The sequence below is a fragment of the Acanthaster planci genome, linkage group LG06, assembly GCF_054643075.1.
Source record: "Acanthaster planci isolate LZ-2023a linkage group LG06, COTS_SCS, whole genome shotgun sequence".
Taxonomy (NCBI): domain Eukaryota; kingdom Metazoa; phylum Echinodermata; class Asteroidea; order Valvatida; family Acanthasteridae; genus Acanthaster; species Acanthaster planci.
The window spans coordinates 5,784,530-5,803,086 of record NC_141782.1 but is presented as its reverse complement, the minus strand read 5'-3'; the positions used below and the strand labels follow the sequence as shown (position 1 = coordinate 5,803,086).

The following is an 18,557-nucleotide window of genomic DNA, read 5'->3' as shown; positions in this document are numbered from 1 at the left end:
AAATTTGAAAAGTACTGTTCCTCTAAGAAACCACAGGGCTTAAGGTGTAGGGGTGTGGCTGTGGTGTTTCCCAGTTTTTCAATGGGAAAGCACGACTGTTGTGCATGTCTTGGGCATCATGAGGGCACTCAATTCTGTCCTTTCCACATCTAATTGGGAGAAATTTTCCCTCATTTATGCATGAATGTTATTTTTTGGTCCATCTGGGGTCAGTTTGATGTGATTTCTTTCCACTTTAGGGGCAGAGGGAGGTTAAAAAGTGGGGGGTGTCTAAGTAATTTATCAGCACAGCTGAAACACACATTGTTGAATTGAACAAGGTTCTCTGTGTTTTGCAGGTGACTCTTGACATATTAAAGATTACATGACATTTGGGAAAGTTCATTTCAGCAACTAAAACATTCTTGGTAAATCTGTAACTGTGCACAATGGGCCTTTGATGACGTGTCTTAATTCCCAGATGTGGCTGTCCATTTGCCTCCAACTCACAGTGGAAGATTTATTAAACGACCCCTATAATGGCTCCTTGGCCAAGCCCTCTTCACTGTGCAGTCTCTATTGTCCTAGCTTGGTTAATTACTGCCCCCAAAGATTACATGAGATTACATCTTCCCCTCTCTCTCCCCCCCCCACCCTCCCCCCAACCTGCCATGAAATAAACTCCCATGTGATTTGGTCATCATGCTGGGGTTCAACATTGAGTATTAAATAGTACATGCACTGTGCTACATGGTCACACGGAGTAGAAAGTTGCTCAAACTTGCAGTGCAAGCTATTTCTGCAAAATGGGTTGCTTGGGATGTGCAGTTTACAAAAGGAAGAAAAGTTGGTTCCAGAAAGGCCATAACTTGTCACCTGCAAAATGCATGCCAGAACACAGCCAACTGAAGCTGGACTCGCCAACAGTCTACATAAGGCTAACACAAGAGCAGATGAAACTCGCTGTTGCCAGAGATGAACAGGGGTTCTTTTGCACCACGCCCAATGCTGTGCCAACAAGGGATGTCATGCTGCTCCGTCCCAAAGCTGCTGAGACTTCTCCTCTTGACAACCTCCAACACAAGATGAATGCAAAAGTCAAGTGTCAGGGTGCAGCGGATCAGTCTGAAGGAGGGGTCCGAGCGACATACCGGTTTGTCGACATCCATTCTGCAGTCAACCTGGGTGCCCTGTGCAGCTGATCTACATGTAATTGCAGTGATGTTGAATTCCAAACATGGAGAACTATCATCTGTAGCTTTCACTTCAGCAACAGCATGAAGGATGTCTATACACAAGAAACAAACAAGGAAATTGACATATTCAGTTGATATCAACATGTAGATAATCAAACACAGTGAACTAGTAATAATATGGTTTTGTCCTGGGGGAATAACAAGAAATAAACATGTTGGATGTTTTGAAAATATGAAAGAAAAACACTGCCTTCATGTTTTACGGCATTTTCTGAAGTGTATCATGTAAAACCTGCCAACTTCTTTCTGTTCTGAAGATCTGCAAAGACTTCAAATGACATGGGGACCAATTGAAAATATCAGGATCTTTTCACTGATAACTTTGCACTATTCTTCCGAAACCAGCTTGAACAATTTCTGCCGTTGTCTTTCAATAATTTATAGTGGTTACATGTACACATACAAGTAAATCTCACATCCTTTCGGTTGTAGTCTAAGCTTGCTACGAGTATATTTATGAAGCTGTTCCCACTCTTCTCAGGTTCCGTCTTGCTTCGACTGCACTTCCATATCAATGATACCAGGGCCATATGTGAAGACCGCCCTCATGTCTGTGCTGATGAACATCTGTATCATTGCAAAAGGAAAGCATTTATTACAGGTGTAGCAGTTCCTGTGTTGATGCATGGGAAAACTTGTGTCAGAACTTGAACAAAACTATGGCGTACATGTGCACATGTACGTTTTCATTGGTATAGCAACCTTGAGTTCTCACTAAATGGGGAGTATGTGGGGTCCCAAATGTTAAAGTGGGGGAATAGGGCATGATGGTACATGAATGTACCCCTCCCACACACACACGTATACATGTAGACACTGCAGATGGAGGGCATACTTTCCAAACTATCAGACTGAGGACTTCTCGTCCATGTGAGTGCAGCCTATAACACTGATGACAACACTCACAAGCTTTTGGTTGTTTTGGCCGCTAAAAATAGAGTGCGTTGTTGGCCTACTACTTTGGGGTTCGTCATCAATATGATACAATGTTTCCAGAGAATGAATGGTGTGGCGTATCATAGCTGAACTTGCCTACAACTTCATTGTGTTACAACAAAAGTCTTTGATGTTTCTCCAAGTACGGGTCTGCAGTACCACAGTGCAAGCTGCTTCGATGTCCAGCTTGCCAGGAACTTTCCTCAACTGGAAGATTTTGCGCAGGCCTCCTTGGACGTCTGTCTTCTCCGCTGTAGTCCAGGGATGCTGCTTCACTCGTTTCGATGGCGGAGAGGGTTCCCTTCTTCGAAATGCAGCAGCAACACCAGGAAGCTGTCCTATTAATGTAGAGGCAAGAAAAGGACATTAGAAATGTAGGTGACAGCTCAGCAGACAGCCAGAGTAACAGACAGACAGACCAAATCTTACCATTTTCGACGGATTCATTGCAGGAGTCTTCACTGCTGTCACTGCTGTCCCCACTGTCACTGCTCTCCTCTTTACTGGTGAAGCCTTCTGAGAGTAAACCCCAAATGGAGATCAATCAGTTAAAGCACACATACATGCAAGGGTGTCTGGCAGTCTCTGCTTGGCGTTGAGATATGGGGAGGAATGGCCGGCCAAAATGGAACATTATTTGGGAGTTTTTGACGCAAGATACATTTATGGGGGTGATTTTTGGTCCCCGTCTTTCTTTGTACTGGTCTGTTCTTCGGGGGGGGGAGGTGAATAGGAAGAGAGCTATTCTTTCCAGCCGAGTATGATGCCCTACAAAGTGGGAGTCTGGGTTGGGTTGACTTGGTTCGAAGTCAAGCGTTGGGTAGACAGAACATGGGAAACATAGTTTGAGAACAAGGTACCCTTACCTCCAGTTACATGCAGATCGTCCAAGGATTTGCCCTGCTGGGAAGGCAGGTTGCCCCTCTCCAAACTCAGGAAAAGTCTGGACAGTTTGGTGACCCGCTGTACAGTATCTGGCAACTGGGAGTATTCGCGATGTACCTGCAGATCGTGGCCCATGAAGTTGGCTAGAGTTTCAAGCTGATGTTCCTTTAATGCAAGAATTTGCGATGCAGTTGCTACATGTTTACGGAGTTTGGTGGACCGGATGCTGAATGCATTGTCAAGGCCAGCCTTATCTGCATATGCCCTTAAACAGTCACTCCCTCGTATGTGGCCTCTCCTGCCATAACAACACCGTGCGAACAAGAAGTTGTTGTCTTGGGCTACTCCAGCTTCATGTCTCTTGGCAACAAGGGCATTCAACCGTGCTACTGCCTCATTGCTTAGAAGCATGGGAACAGTTCTGCCTCTCTTGCCGACTATTTCGACAACACGGAACATCTTGCACAGCTGGCGTTTTAAATCATTCAACAGGCATTCCCCCTCCAGTTTGGCAGTGCTGTGCTTGTGGAAATCTTCAAGTTTCATCGTTGAAACCTCCCCCGCCTTCTTCGGTTGAACATGATGAGGTGGCACAGACTAACCTCATTCAATTTCTGCCAAACTGACCTGATTTGTCTGCCCCGAGCACCCTGGAGGACTTGAAGTTCCTGGTTGCCAGCTTCATGAAGGAACAACGACAGGTGGACTACATCGGCATTTGTCAGGAGAATGGTGACTTTGTTGCGTTTTCCTTGGTACAGCGTTCTGTGTGCATGTGTGGACACAAGGTCTCGCCAGTTCAATTCAGAAACTCTTCCGCACACTCCGCTTTGTGTTTTTGGCCGGACTCTAGGGCACTTCCTTTCAAGACGAGTGCACACTTCTTGACTGAATAACCAATCTTCAGCGCTAGTGACGGAACATCGTACAACTGTTTGTCTTCCCTGAAGCCGGCAGTATCGTGGACGGCCTTCACAATATCAGAAAGGTGGTGCGGATGGACAAATGATTGGAGTGATGCATTTGGTTGCTGGGTGTTCTTTCGGAGTTGTATGATGAGTCGACCCAATTCATGTACCCTGTTACGGATGTAGCCATGCAGATCTACATCGTGCACTACTTTCATGTATTCACGCTTGGCTAATTCAACAATCAACGTGTCATTCTTGACTACCAAAGCCACATCATCTCTCTTCATTGGACTAAGAACCTGGTGTAACTGGAAAGACACGCCAACAGGAGGAGGTTACAACAAATCACTCTCGTGAGCAACCCGTCTGACCACACGAGCCCTCTTACCAGTGCTGTCAGTCTGTAGAGTGGGTGCTGGCTTCAAAGGGCACACGTGTCGCCACAAATCAGTATGCACATAATACCCGTAACAATATACGCATGGTCCATATGCATGGGGAGATACTTTGCAATTTGGCCTGTACCCGACAACGAGCACACCACGACCTTCACGAAGAACCTGACAGTTGTGCCTGTGATTACGACTTCCATGCTTATCACATAAAACAAACAAACAGTGATAAAAAGGGGGCCAATTAGCCAGAAAACTTGTCTATGTTACAGAGAGCTAGTGCACGACGTGTCGCCACTTGAGCAGTGCCACCAATACAATTAGAAGTGTATGAGTTAAGGAGTAATTACTTGTACTTGCTTTTGAATCTAGATAGAGTATTTAGGTCTCAAAGAGATTCATCCAATGAGTTCTAAAGTTTTGGCCCATCATATTTAATACTTTGTTGGGCAAGTCGGGTTCTTATTTATGGTAAATGAAATTTAGATTAAGATTTAAAGGGTCCAGGAAGTGAATTTTTCTTAGAATCACTTTGTGTGTATTTCAGTACTCTTCTTCCATGTATGGAGACTGTTTGACATCATTCTTGAGTTACGTGAACTGAACAGTGCACTTTTTCAGACATTTAAAATTTACCAATCATTTCTGGACTAGTGAGGGCACTTTTGCTTTGATGTAAATCCAGGAAGACACAGTTCAGGTTGCATGTTTTCATGTTCAAATTGTGAACCCCAAATTTGCTATCTGGGAACATTTCTGTGAAAAGCATTTTGCTGGATTATTGCCATATACTTACACAGCAATAAATTACCAAAGAAATGAAATCTGCCATAGCAGTGGTTAAAAAAATCAGTGCAACATTGAGTTTCAGTGCCTTGGATGATGTCATAGTTCTGCTAATGAATATGCAAATTGCATTAACATAACCAAAAAAGCATCAAAATATGAGTTAAGATTTCAAAACAAACATTTAAAATAGGTCAATTGAAACCCAAAGATGCAATTTCAAGGGTGTTTGGTAAACTTTATTACAAAAAAATCATATTTCCTGGTTCCTTTACATTCTTGAATGTGGCTTTAAGAAACATTTGCACGCTAATGACCATCAGGATGGTCTTTAGTTTAGTGCTGGCTTCATCTTTATGGGTTTTAAATTCTTGTAAAACCAAGGCGTGCAAGAATGTGATTTTTGTTTTTTTACAGGAACAGAGGAAATGAATGAATTTCAAAGCTCCAAAAAGCTACTACTGCATCAGATGACTAAATACCAAAGAATGATATTAGACATCTCGTTTCCATCACAAAAGCTGGCTGGGGTTCAGTGTTTGGCGCTGATCAATAAGCAAACCTAAGTGGAAGGAGGAAATATGCATGTACATGTGAAACTCAATGGGTGAAGGTGGTTTTTCAGTAGACTTGGATGAGGACATCGATTACCAGTTGCTTTTACCACTGGAATGTTTACCGACTACAATTTCAGTACAAGGACAGCAGCATGGCTCACTACAAGCACTGAATGATACAGATTCCCATTAATTAAAGCACTCTGCATATAACTAAGGTACTGAACATATTTGAATGTTCGCTAAACGTCAGTGCAACTGACCGTGTAAAACCAAAGCACAGGTGCACCTGTACCGTACAGCATAATCTAAAGTTTTAAGGCTATACACAGCAATTCACAGGATAACACAGATACATGTCATCTAAAATTGTATGAATTTTACCATAAATGTTTATGTAGATGAGGGTGTATGGAGTCAAATATAAAACAACCGCCTGTAATTAGTAATTAACAAACTCTGCAGGCTGTCCCAAAACATGAAGCAACTTGCATTACGCACTCACACAGTTTAGAAGAAGCATCCAAGACAAAGCGTGCACGTTGCTCTGGTTCTTGCTGCTAAAATTAGAGTGCTGTAACCAAAGTTAAATGTATATAATGGATGGGAGAACAGCTGGGCATGTGAAAAGGAAGAAATTTTCACTGTTTTTATTTATTTAACTTCGAGGGGGGACTTGTTTACCTACCCAACCCCATTTTTTATTTAAGAAACCTGAGTTTTCATTCAGTACTACACCATGATGGCAGCCATGTTCAATGCCAAGACCACGGGAGCAGTAACCAAGGTGTCATTACAATGACTTAGGAGGGCGATTGGCGTTACCTTCCTGCATTTGTTTTTGTTCTAATTGCCCTCCATTATTATCTGGAAATGGTGCATGCACAACACCAATGAACCTTCCAATATCAGTAATAATTTTTTGCCATGATTTGGACCAAAAAAGGACAAATGCATTAGAAGCATTCACCACATTCCAAACCATAGTGGAACATGCAACACATGTGGGTTGTTTCCTTGTGTGCTGCATACTTTTACGCCCAGGCTGGATGTACATGTACACTCTACTGTGCCACTTTCCATGGTTTTACTGACTCTGCACTGTCTGCTCTGGACTTTCCTGGAAAAAGTGACCAGGGAATTTTTCCTGGGCAGAAGTTGGCCATTAAAAATAACCATGTGACAAAGTAAAAGTAACTGAGAGCAAGACTTGCTGGGATGTCCACACTGGACTTAAAATGGGAAAAGTACTCATTGTCTTGGTAACTTGACCAAAAAAAGTCCAGTGTGGACTGGGCTTACATAATTTATATAAATTGTGTAAGCTGGAGCATAGCTCATGTCTGATGCACAACCAGAGACACTAGGCACATCATGAGTTGGGCTTTAACAATTGCAATTTTAGACAGTGCTCGTCTGCCAAATATGATGTTCAGTAAGTTAGAATTAACCAAACATAATAAACTTATAACAGAAATGGTTATGATTATTTGGATTTTATGGCCTAATGTGGGTCAGCTCACGTGATATGAGCACATCACATGAGAAAACCTTACATAGTTGGCCAATCTGTGTTAGGGTGTTTTTGTGACATCTGTCTGTCCAGGTTTCACAAAATGGGTGTCAAATAATTGCAAGACATTACTTAAATGCAAGAACGATTGTGAGAAAAAAAGGCATTGCAATGACACTAGAGGAAAATGTCACGGGGATGGAACCACCTTACCTCCCAATTCATTTAGGGTGAATTGACTATGCATTTAAGAGGCTTTGATGATACTTTCAAAGAATAATAGTTGAATGTTATAAAAGGCTTGATCTCAAAATTAATCAATTTTGTAACCATTCAGCCAGTAAATATACATTTTCCTATGTAGTATTAGGATGTACACTTTTAAATCTCATATTGTCACTTCATGTTGACAAATAAGAGTGCAAAACAGAAGCAAAAATTACCAAAGAACCAAAACCAAAAAAATTAGATCAAACTTTTTAAAAGTGTAACCCGGTTGCTTGTTTGTTTGAACTTACAAATCTCTGATCATTCCAGGTTGCTTTACACATTGTATGCAGTGGAGCTGCTGGAAGGGTTGATTTTAGATTCAAATATTGAAGATTGAAAAGCTTTGAAGCTTTAGTTTGACTGTAAGAGATGAACAGTTTGCTTGTTCTTGTTCTCGATACTGACAGGTATTACCCAACAGCTGAAGACATGGAAACGTACAAAAAATTTAAAGAAAGGCAGGCTGAGCTTGAAAATGCCGACCAGTTTATGCTGCAGCTGTGTGAGATTCCTCATCTCAAAACAAAGTTGGATGTGCTGATGGTTGTCAATGAACTCCCTGTTCAGTACGAAGACCTTGCTCCGGTATGTATCTGTGACAGGTGTTAAATCACAATTATTTGGGAGGTCTCCTTCATTATCATTTTAATTTCTCTTGGTCATTTTCAATTCTGCAATTTGTTAGTGTGACCAGGTGGAGTTTCCGCCCTACTCTTACCTGACGCTGGTTCTTTTTCTTTCTTCAGTCAGTGAGTCACATTGATTGCATTCCTTTCAACTACATTATGTATTGCACTTTAGCAGACCATGTGTGTTGTACGCAGCCATGCATAAACAATTCTAACTAGCCCCATCTTGCGGCCTTACACCTTTTTGTTCTGACAGTCCCACCCTGAATTTTATGTGCAGAATTAGAATGTGTTGCATCCTTGTTTCTGCCCTTTTTGCACACTGGACATTCTTTTTGGCATTTTCAGAGTTTATTTCTTGAGCAAAAATGCATGAGTTGTTGATTTGAATTCAACTTTAGCCAATGTTAATGTCTCCCTTTTTGCCAGCCTCTGCTGATAACCATTACATTTCAGGCAGCCTGCAACTTGTGGGAGGGATGAACAAGCAGTCCAAATGACAGTTCTTCCTCATCCCTGTTGAATGTGTTTTTTATTTATGATACCCTTGCTACACCCGAATAATCATTGTATATTGGAACTAGCTGTTTCCCCCATTCTTTCCGAGTGGATCCACTCGGTAACATTAGTTTCACTTTGTGTTGTTAAATGTCATACACCAGATGCTACGATATTTAAATGTTTTTAATAGCAATAGCAAAGAGTTTCCTCTCATCGGACACAACAGGTGGCAGAGCAGCGATAAACAATAATTTCATAGTTGAAAAAGAAACTCCCTGGAGCATTGTGTGTTTTATCACAGTGTTTATGAACAATCCCTGAGGCAGCCCAGGAATGTGAGACACAGACCAGCATGGTCCTATGGCACAGTTTATGTGGCAGATGTATTCAGTTTTTCGTCACTGAACAGAAAAGTCAAGAAATAAAAGTCTCGTGGAATAATTTTGCAAATTTTCATAGTGACGGTTGCACTCTGCTCCCAGTTGCCACTGCCAAATAAAGATGTTCATCTATAAACTTTAAGAGCCTGTGTCCATGGGCAGAGATCCCAGGGGATCAGGGGATATATCCCTTCCCCACTTTTTGACCAGAAGGGGGGGGGTTACCAATATAATCATCCCCCACTCTCAAGTCACTTACCATGCACACCCTTAGCCTGCACCACCAATTACGCACTTGCCAGCTTCATAGTCTCACCTGGGATGGAGGCCTTGCTGAGCTTTCAGAAGTCATCCCCCCACTTGTGACAAAAAATCTCCTTCCATACCTGTGTCACCTGGGCACAAGTGTTGTAGACAGGATCAAGTTGAAGTAGACAGGATCAGTAGGGCGTCTGTCAATGCCCTACTTGCAAAACAGTTGTTTCCCCTTTATACTCCCGGAGCAACATGGCCCCCAAGCCCACATTACTAGCATCAGTAATTAGTTGTGTTCTCGTTGCACCAAGTCGATAATATCCAAGAGTCTCAGCTTGGGTTAGGCAGTTCTTCAACATCTCAAAACTGTCTTCTTGTTTTTTGCCCCAGATGAACTTTTCGTGTTTTTTTTTTCTAATCAATCTACGCAATGGTTCAGCTACAGTTGCTAAATTTGGAATGTACTGTGCCGAGAAATTCACAAGTCCTAAAAAACTCTTAACTTCACCCACATAAGTTGGTCATCTTGCCTCTTTCAGGTCTCTGATCCACCCCTCTGTGGGTTCAACTCCATTCTTGGACAACACATGCCCCATGAATGTTATCTTTGACATACTGAACTGGCACTTGCTCCTATTCAAGGTCAACTTCTTTTCTTTCAGTTTGCACAGAACTTTTTCTAGCCTTGCATCATGCTCTGCTTGTGTCTTGCCATGAACAATGTCGTCTAATATGTTCTGAACCCCTTCACAATCATGCAATGTCTGATACACCACCTGTTGGTATTTTTCTGGTGCGGCACTGATACCAAACATCAACCTTGTATATCTTTACAGACCTTCATGAGTCATGAAAGTTGGTGTTTCTCTAGACTCTCCATCAAGTTCGATCTGATGATACCTATACTTCATGTTTAGCTTACTCAATACCTCACTACCATTCATATTGCACAATATATCATCAACAGTTGGAATTGGGTGCCTCCCTCTGATAATGGCCTCATTAGCTCTACGCATATCAACACAGAGTCGAATATCTCTATTGCCTTTGAGTACAACAATCACAGGGCTCACCCATGAGGTTGAGTTATTGACCTTCTCAATTATACCCTGTGACTCCAACTCATCCATTTTGTCACTGACTTTCTGTCGCAACGTTTATGGTATCTGATACATTTGTTGTGCACTGGCTTAACCTCTTTGTCAATGTGAAGCTTTAGCTTATAATCTTTTAGTTTTCCTACCCCGTAAAAACATTCTGGGTATCGATCGGTCACTTCTCCACCCATCAGGTTTATCCCGAGTCTAAGCACACCCAATTCACTGCAGGTGTCTTTACCCAAAAGTACAGGCCCCTCTTCATCGACAACATAGAAATCAGTCTCTACACTAGTGTCATATGAACCACTCACTTTAACTTCTGTGGTGAACTTCCCAATAACTTTCAATGGATTGTTCCATAAGCATACAACTTCTTATTGCTTCTTTCTGACTTACACTTGATTCGTTTGCTATTCAGATCTTCCCCCAAACTTTTACTGATGACATTAACTGAAGCTCCACTGTCGATAATGACATTTGCTGGTAAACCTTGCCCTTGATACACTTGAAATTTTCCTTCCTTACTTCTATCTTCCATGGGGGGTTCGTCCAACCCAGAAGTGGACCTTGTGGCACTGTGAATACACATTTTTATACAAAGGCCTATCATAATGTGCTTTTGAACAAGTTGTATGTTTTTCGCGAACTGAAGGATTGCATGTAAGACTTACATACTTCAGTTTTTAAAATCATCCACAGCGTGTCATAAATTGAATTTGCGCGTCACTGAGCACCTTCAATCAGGCACTGGGTGACAAGCGAATGATGTGAACTTTTTTTTTTTTAATCTCAGAAAATCCCACCAAAAAATCAGACGTTCTTTAAAATTGATAAATTCTAGTAGATAATTATTACCTCCACTCACTTACCTAAGCAACAAATTGTATGTATATAATTTGGGGTACATTTAAAAGAGTTAATTTTGCTCCTCGGAAAAAACAAAATGGAAAATTGGGCCAAAATATCATTTCATCGGAATTTTGTAGCGGATATATGATATTGGCATTTATTAATTGGAATATTTGGAGTTTGGTTAAACTTCATCTTTCGTGATATTGTAGGTAAAATATTTCTCTCTCAACACAATTGTTAGAAGCGAAAATTTGAAGTGTTCCACTTTAGGGTCTACGCTACTTTTGGGTACAGTATCTTCAGTTATAATGCGAAGCAGTGCACAAATGAGTGTTGTTATTAAACCAAAACTTGCCCAAGTCCTTGAAATTACCAATTTTAGTGGGCTAGATTAGTGTCCTTACTGGGAGGGCCATGCAGCACTTCTTTCTTTTTAACATTTAACCAATTGACTAGTAAAATTACAAACAACATGGATAACACAACTGTAAAAGACAAACTAAACAGACGTGCCACACAATTTGTGAGGTGTGAACGGTACTTATGGTACATTTACAAGTCTTTTCATTCTCTCTGGACTGGTTTCCTTCATTTCCAACACTTTAGTAGAGCCAGTGTAAATGGCACCCAACAAAAATATGACTGTGTTGCCCATGCACCTGGAGCGCTGTGCCACTTGCATGCGTGGCCAGGCGGCAGCCTGGGCTAGGCTGCGCTGAGCCGAGGCACAGCAAGGCGTTTAGTGACTGATTGTATTCTTCAAATGTTGCCGTATAACCCAACTGGAGTATACTAAGCCTCAGGGACATTTTCAGTATGAGAATCAGCATGTAAGCCACGGCTTGTATTCCGACAATTATGGTATATTAAAAATATGAGTTTGTTATTTAAAAAAAACACCACCAACTAGCGGAACTCAAAAGCGAGCAGGGGGATCGTTTGAACCCCCAAACCCCTTCAGCCTACAGGCCTATGCCTACATCATGTAAACGGAACGCATACCCTGAGTTTGACTCACTACCATCAGTGTCATACTCTCTCTGCCCTCCAACTGTTGTCGTTTTCCATATCTCTCCCTTATTTGTCCACTTCTGCGATTGTCTCTTGTGTTGGTACTTTTTGGTCATTCCACATTGGTTGCAATCATTCGCAAACAATCCATTGTCAACGACCGTCCCTTCTCCAATAATTTAGTACGGATCTTGTGTGATTTACACTGTGCAATCACTTGGTCTCTGATTTCCTTAAACTTGCACAGTATTGCCTTTTGTCTGAACCGAACGATGTATTGGTCGACTTTCTCGTTGTTGGTTTGCTCCATCCTGCGGAATCGATACCTCTTGTACGGTACATTGATTTTCACCTCAAAGTGCTTTGTCAAAGTCTTAACAACTTTATTATATTCGTCTGTTCCTTCCTCCTCCGTCAGAAAGAAGAAAATATCTTGAACCTCCCTTCCTGCAAAATGCAGCAGAAGGGCTCATTTTTGTCCTTGTGAGACGACCCCTTTGCCCATGGTAAAGCACGCAAAGCCCGGTAACCACCGACGCCATGCTTGCCTTAGCTGTGTCGGGTCACCGTGCGGATCAAACTTGTCAACCCGAATCAGTTGATTATTCTGCTCCATTCCTGGTGGTATTTCTTCACTTCCCAAACTAATCACAGACTCAAACGTGACTGAAATCCTCGTCACCAACTGTAGCATTTGCATTGAACATGGACTGAACCATGGATTAAACCAAGACGAATTTAAACTACCTGCTTGCTGTGTTTATTGCTCTTCTGTCCTGTATGTAATAACCCACCTGATACGTGTCTCTTAAGCCCCAGGGCCTATACAATAATACTGGTAACTTTCCATACTCAAAGTACATAGGGAGGTCAACTCATTTGCATATATCATTATGTGTGACACATCACATGTGCACAAGTAAACTCCACAGAAGTCTTTCCTTTTCAAGATATCTGCAAGGTTTGAATTCAGTCGGACATGTACTTCACGAGAGAAAGTGCTTTGAATTGTGCACCCTTAATGTCGTGTGACTTGTCACATGATGACGTCATCATCCCTTCAGGTCAATGTCAAAAGCACTCCCACTTCAAGATATCTGTTAGGTTGGAACCGAATTAGACACGCACTTGAGGAGATACAGTGCTTTGAAGAATGTACATTTAATGTCATGTTACTTGTCACATGATGCCTCAACATCATATCGGGTAATATTCCTCTAAAAACTCCCTTTTCAAGATATCTGCAAGGTTTAAACCAAATCAGACATGTATTCCACGACGTATAGTGCTTTGAAGAGTGCACCTTTAATGTCATGTTACTTGTCTTCTCTAGACATCATTACTATGTATACATGGTCAATGATCATCTGTAACACATCCTTCAATAGCTACCTGTACGTGCTTGTTTTAACACAGCGAGTATGCGCCCACTCACTGTGTCTTTGTTATAGGCAGACGTAACATGTTCACCCACATTGAAGCCAATACACGGTAAAATGGGGATTTTCAAGTACACAAATACAGTGAGGTGTTTTTTTTGTTTTTTCATCAGTGCCTCGTATGTGAATAGGTAAGCCAGTTATGTACTTTGTGCAATGGTCTCCGATGTTTTAGCTATCTTCTAATGCACATTTCACGCTTACACTTCTGACAGTTGATTTGTTACTAAATTTTGAAGAATGAAAGTACTTTTTATTATAACTGCCGGTCTGATTACGTCATCGGCCCCAAATTTCACACGTGTTAACTGAGTAAAGATCATTTTGCACATCAAATATCAGGTGATTTGGACAAACTTCACCACAGACTATTCAAAATTCATTTTTTTTTTTAAAATGTTTACCCTGTCGCTAGAGGACACTTGACAATTATGTGACATCTCCAATAGATGTTTTAACCACTTGCTGCCGGGTGCTTTTTTTAACTGTTACATGCGCTGCCGGGCGTTTTTTTCATATTTTCGTTTTTCAAAAATCTTCAGAAATTCATATCTTTTTTTCTGAACGCCTAAACCCCATAAAATGGGTGTCCCGTGGCGAGTCTAGCCCTCACAAGCAACTTCCATTGACCCTTCGGTTTTGCGGCCATGCCGCCCGCTTTGTATAGAGCCCCCATTGTGTGCGTTACATAAGGGCTCGTTTGTTCCGGGCCTTGGCCCAGTGCGTTGCTATGCTGCCGTGTTGCTATGCGGAGCGTGTAATATGCGGTGAATGAATGGGAAGCTGTGCACGTGTGCTGGGCTTGAGTGAATGGGAAGCTGTGCACATGCACTGGGCTTTGTCAACTGTTCAGTGAGTGCAGGCAATGACGGACAAATGAATTCACGCTGTAAAAAAAAGGGGTCTAAAAGTGTGTCTTTTTCGTGGCGCTGCTGCATGTAACTTATGTAATATGTAACTATTTTTTTAAGCTATTGGTTTTTTTTTCTGTTATATATTTTCCCGTCTACCAAACTTATATCCCCCAAACCACTCTCATATTTTATCTTCCAACTTGTTCATTTTCCCTCCAATAGTGTAAGATATTTCCCTTCCCAAACTTTATTTCCCAAACAATTTCAAGTGAAATTTAGAAACCAATAAAATAAAGTACACATAGAAATACACACACAGACAAATATTTGGAGAGAACTTCTTTTTCTCTTATTTTCTTCTTGTCATTTCTCTTGTGGTTTTCTTTTCTCATTGAAATAGTTGAACTCATAAAAGTAGTAAAATAAATTTCCACTCTTTCCAATCAAATAAAAAGCAAACACCGGTGCAAGGAATAAAAAGTACTCTCCAGAAACTTTGTCTTTTTTTGTCATTTTTTTCAAAGGCTGAAAACATGACCACCTAGTAAAACCATTACAAGGAAATGTGCCACTTTTTCAAGAGATGAAAATACAACATCCTCAAAGCAGTACTTTCCAGAAACTTTGTCTTTTTTGTCATTTTTTTCAAAGGCTGAAAACATAACCACCTAGTAAAACCATTACAAGGAAATGTGCCACTTTTTCAAGAGATGAAAATACAACATCCTCAAAGCAGTACTTTCCAGAAACTTTGTCCTATTTGTTATTTTTTTCTAAGGCTGAAAACATGACCACCTAGTAAAACCATTACAAGGAAATGTGCCACTTTTTCAAGAGATGAAAATACAACATCCTCAAGGCAATACTTTCCAGAAACTTTGTCTTTTTGTCACTTTTTTTCAAAGGTTGAAACTATGACCACCTAGTGAAACCACCAGTAAATGACATATTGTTTTACACTAGATAAGTGGGGCATCAAGTCAAAACACACATTAAAAACACAAAGTATAATGTCAATGAAAATGTCCATGAAAATAAATGTTCAAAGTGTCAATTAGTGGAGAGTATGGCACTCCTTGAAGCAGGGGGCGACGCAGAGGGGCTGGTGACACGTGTCGCACTCGAAGTGTGTCTTCTTTCGCAGACCACAGGAAGGGCAGAGGACACACTGCCGGTAGCGGAAGTCGCCATAGTTGGTCCTCTCAAAGTCCACGGGGAAGTGTCAGCCGACAAAGCGGGAGTTTGTGAATGGTGGAGTGTCGTGCTGAGGGCGGTACTCGGGCAAGGGCTCGTCGAACAGCAGCTCACGGACAAGACTCAAGCGGTAGTCGAGGAAGGAGAGGCAGTGACCAACGGCCAGGTACACGGCGTAGCTGTTCACTAGCGTCAAGTCGAGCAGGTAGAAGAAGAGCTTCTTGTACCACTTGAGGGACTTACGAGTTGCTCGATGATTTGCCGCTAGTTGGTCGCTCTTGTCAATGCCCCCCATCAGGACGTTGTACTTGATGACACAGGTCGGTTTCTGCTTTTCCTGCCCTGTGCTATCTTGCTTGCTGGTGCCACGGATGTCTGCCATGTGCATGGTGGAGAGCATACGGATGTTGCGCTTGTCTCGCCACACCATGGCCAGGAGAAAACCGCTGACACCCAGGTCGGCCCACTGGGACGCTGTTTCGCCCCGCTTCAGCTTGACGGACTGCAGGTCTTTCAGCGTCCCTTTTCTGTTCCCCATGACGGTGCCGACGACGTTGAACTTCTGGTTGTGAAGTCGTCGAAACAAATCGGGACTGCTGAAGGCCCGGTCGAGGGCAAGGTTGTAGCCCTTACCACTAAGGTCGTTCACCAGGTCCATCACCACTTGTGTAGTTTCTGGGAGGTCTCCTTTACTTTGGCCGGTGTAGATTTTGAAGTTGTAGCAGTACCTGGCGGCACTCCCGGTGCTCTGGCACAACTTGTACATCTTGATGCCGAAGCGGGCCCTCTTTCTGGGGTTGTTGGTAGCGAAGCGGAGACGCCCGTAAAACTTCAGCAGGGAGTCGTCGACGGAAATGTCCCTTGAGGAACGTAGACAGTGGCAAACTTCTGAGCAAGATGGTCGACCCCTGGGCGCACTTTGAAGAGGCGGTCGGTGCAGTCATCTTGCATGGTGGTGTTGTCATTGAAGTGCAGGGACTGCAGGATGGCAAGGAAGCGATCTCGGGGCATGATGGACGGGAATAGGCTCATCTTCAGTAGTGGGTCGGTGGACCAGAAGCTATGAAGGGTGGGGTGCTTCGCAATGCCAGTCATTAGGCAAAGGCCCAGAAAGGCCTTCAGTTCTTTAGTGTTCAGATCAGTCCATGATCGCATGTGCGCCGATGTCGTAGCAGGCCTCTGCACGGCATACCGGTTGCTCTCTTGCACTATCTTGTTGTAGAGAACGTCATCAAAAAACAGTTCAAAGGCTTCACTGCAGGTCGAGCTGCGATGCAGGCAGGGATCGACGGCACCACCATTACCGGTGAAGCCGTACTTCAGCGGTGTACTGTCTTTATCTGTCCACCGGAATGGTGCAGCACTGCTGCTGGTCGACGTGGCGGTCTGTGTACGGGACTGTCTCTTGCGCTTGGCATATACCACCAAGGGTACATCACGGTCAATTTCTGTACTTGACTGTACTTGAGCAGGCGATGGCGGTGATGAAAAAGACGAAGAAACTTCGTCTGAACTCAGATAAAACTCGCTTTCACTGGAAGAACTATACTCTCCAGATATAACTTCAGCCATGTTGTCTGTACTCTAAATAACACGATACCCAATATGAACACACGTGAACACTGCACAGCATTTTTATTCTCAAACAGCGAGGGCCGTGCCCTGTCAGTCAACGTGGCAAGGGCTAGCAGTGCCGGGACTGGGTCATTCATGGGGCGCAGGTGCATAATGAGCCCGCACAGCCCGCGCTTTGTCTTCGGTGCAGTGCAGCGATAATCCCCTGCGAGCGCCCGGCAGCACGAACAAATGCGCTCTGCAAAACAATACACGGATTATCTCCGCTAATTGCAGCGCTCTGGGCTGAAAGAATACAGGGATTGATTGGCAGTGGCCGGCAGCTCTCAGGAGCTCGTACTTTTATTCCAGACTTTGATAAGTTTGGTCACCCCGGCTATAAAATAAGTTCGGTCACCCCGGCTATAAAATAAGTGCGGTCACCCCTGCTATAAAAAAGTCACAATTCACCGGCCAATGATGGCCTAAACTTTTTAACTGACAGCCCCAAACTTTTTAAGAAACGCCCAGCAACTTTTTTTTTTTTATAGTAAAGTTTTGATTTTGGAGTCCCCGGCCCCAAATATAAGGCCTATGGCTCCAGTACCGGAGCCCCCGGCTGGAAGTGGTTAAAGGATACTATACCCCAATATGTTAACAACATTGAAAATAAGTTGACACTTTAAATACCACTTTTAAACAATAAGCCCACTTCCTGTTCCAACCAGAAGGAAGGGTCACATGATTTGACCCGTACGTAAATATTACTCAGCCACTTGCCACAAACAGAATTTTACGGGAGGCCACAGTTGATTTTACATGGATTTTTAAAACTTTAACATAACTTTTAAATATTACAAATTTAGTAATAAATCACTTGATGACATCATTACGACGTAATTATTTGAATGTTATATTTGTTTAAAGGTTTGTGCTTGGTGTAATTTTGAGGACCACTGAATATCACTAAATTAACAAAGGTAAACGTGTGCAAAGTCAGTGGGCTGAAATATAAATTAAAAATCAATAATAAATTCATTGATGATGCCATCATGATGTCATTGTTCCATGCACATGTTTGCACTAAGGTCCTTCACTGATGTAGGTTTGATGAAGATCCAAAGTTGCAAAAGGACCAAAGTTGATGGGGGAAAGAAAGTACAGTAAACAAATGGGCTTTTGGTCAGAAGAGGAAGAATTGGTCCAATCAGCTTTGTACACATTTTCAAACCCACTGACTAGAAATGATGCAATAGGAATGTGCGATCACGCTAACATCGACTGATCGCACAGGTCAGCGGAT

At 42.5% G+C, this 18,557-nt stretch overlaps 2 protein-coding genes across 10 annotated transcripts in view; one reads left to right on the top strand and one right to left on the bottom strand.

Moving 5' to 3' along the window:
• The window catches only part of LOC110987750 (uncharacterized), a 523,067-nt gene that overhangs the window by 358,283 nt on the left and 146,227 nt on the right, over positions 1 to 18,557 (top strand). For all 8 annotated transcript variants that reach the window (XR_015425693.1, XM_087138265.1, XM_087138261.1 and 5 more), the window contains one exon: positions 7,893 to 8,070. Coding sequence is in view for 7 of the 8 variants with exons in the window: in XM_087138265.1 (XP_086994391.1) it covers positions 7,893 to 8,070 (178 nt within the window). In the remaining variant the exon portion in view is untranslated. The remainder of the gene's footprint in view (positions 1 to 7,892; positions 8,071 to 18,557) is intronic.
• Positions 646 to 4,400, bottom strand: LOC147798767 (uncharacterized). 2 transcript variants are annotated; one of them, XM_087138268.1, is made up of 5 exons: positions 3,038 to 4,400; positions 2,601 to 2,687; positions 2,268 to 2,509; positions 1,639 to 1,802; positions 646 to 1,267 (listed from the first exon to the last, which is right to left on the bottom strand). In XM_087138268.1, exons 1-3 carry the CDS (start codon positions 3,600 to 3,602, stop codon positions 2,268 to 2,270), a joined length of 894 nt encoding a protein of 297 aa, XP_086994394.1. In that variant the 5' UTR covers positions 3,603 to 4,400; the 3' UTR covers positions 646 to 1,267; positions 1,639 to 1,802. The 2 variants fall into 2 exon arrangements, with proteins under 2 accessions (XP_086994394.1, XP_086994393.1); XM_087138267.1 differs by having other exon boundaries at positions 1,652 to 1,802.

Bases quoted from the DNA above. Each gene is read 5' to 3' on its own strand.
- LOC147798767 (XM_087138268.1), bottom strand. From the start codon at position 3,602: ATGAAACTTGAAGATTTCCACAAGCACAGCACTGCCAAACTGGAGGGG. The intron at 2,688-3,037 runs GTAAGGGTACCT...GTTTACTCTCAG, and splicing joins CGATCTGCATGTAACTGGAG to AAGGCTTCACCAGTAAAGAG. The intron at 2,510-2,600 runs GTAAGATTTGGT...CTACATTAATAG, and splicing joins CAATGAATCCGTCGAAAATG to GACAGCTTCCTGGTGTTGCT.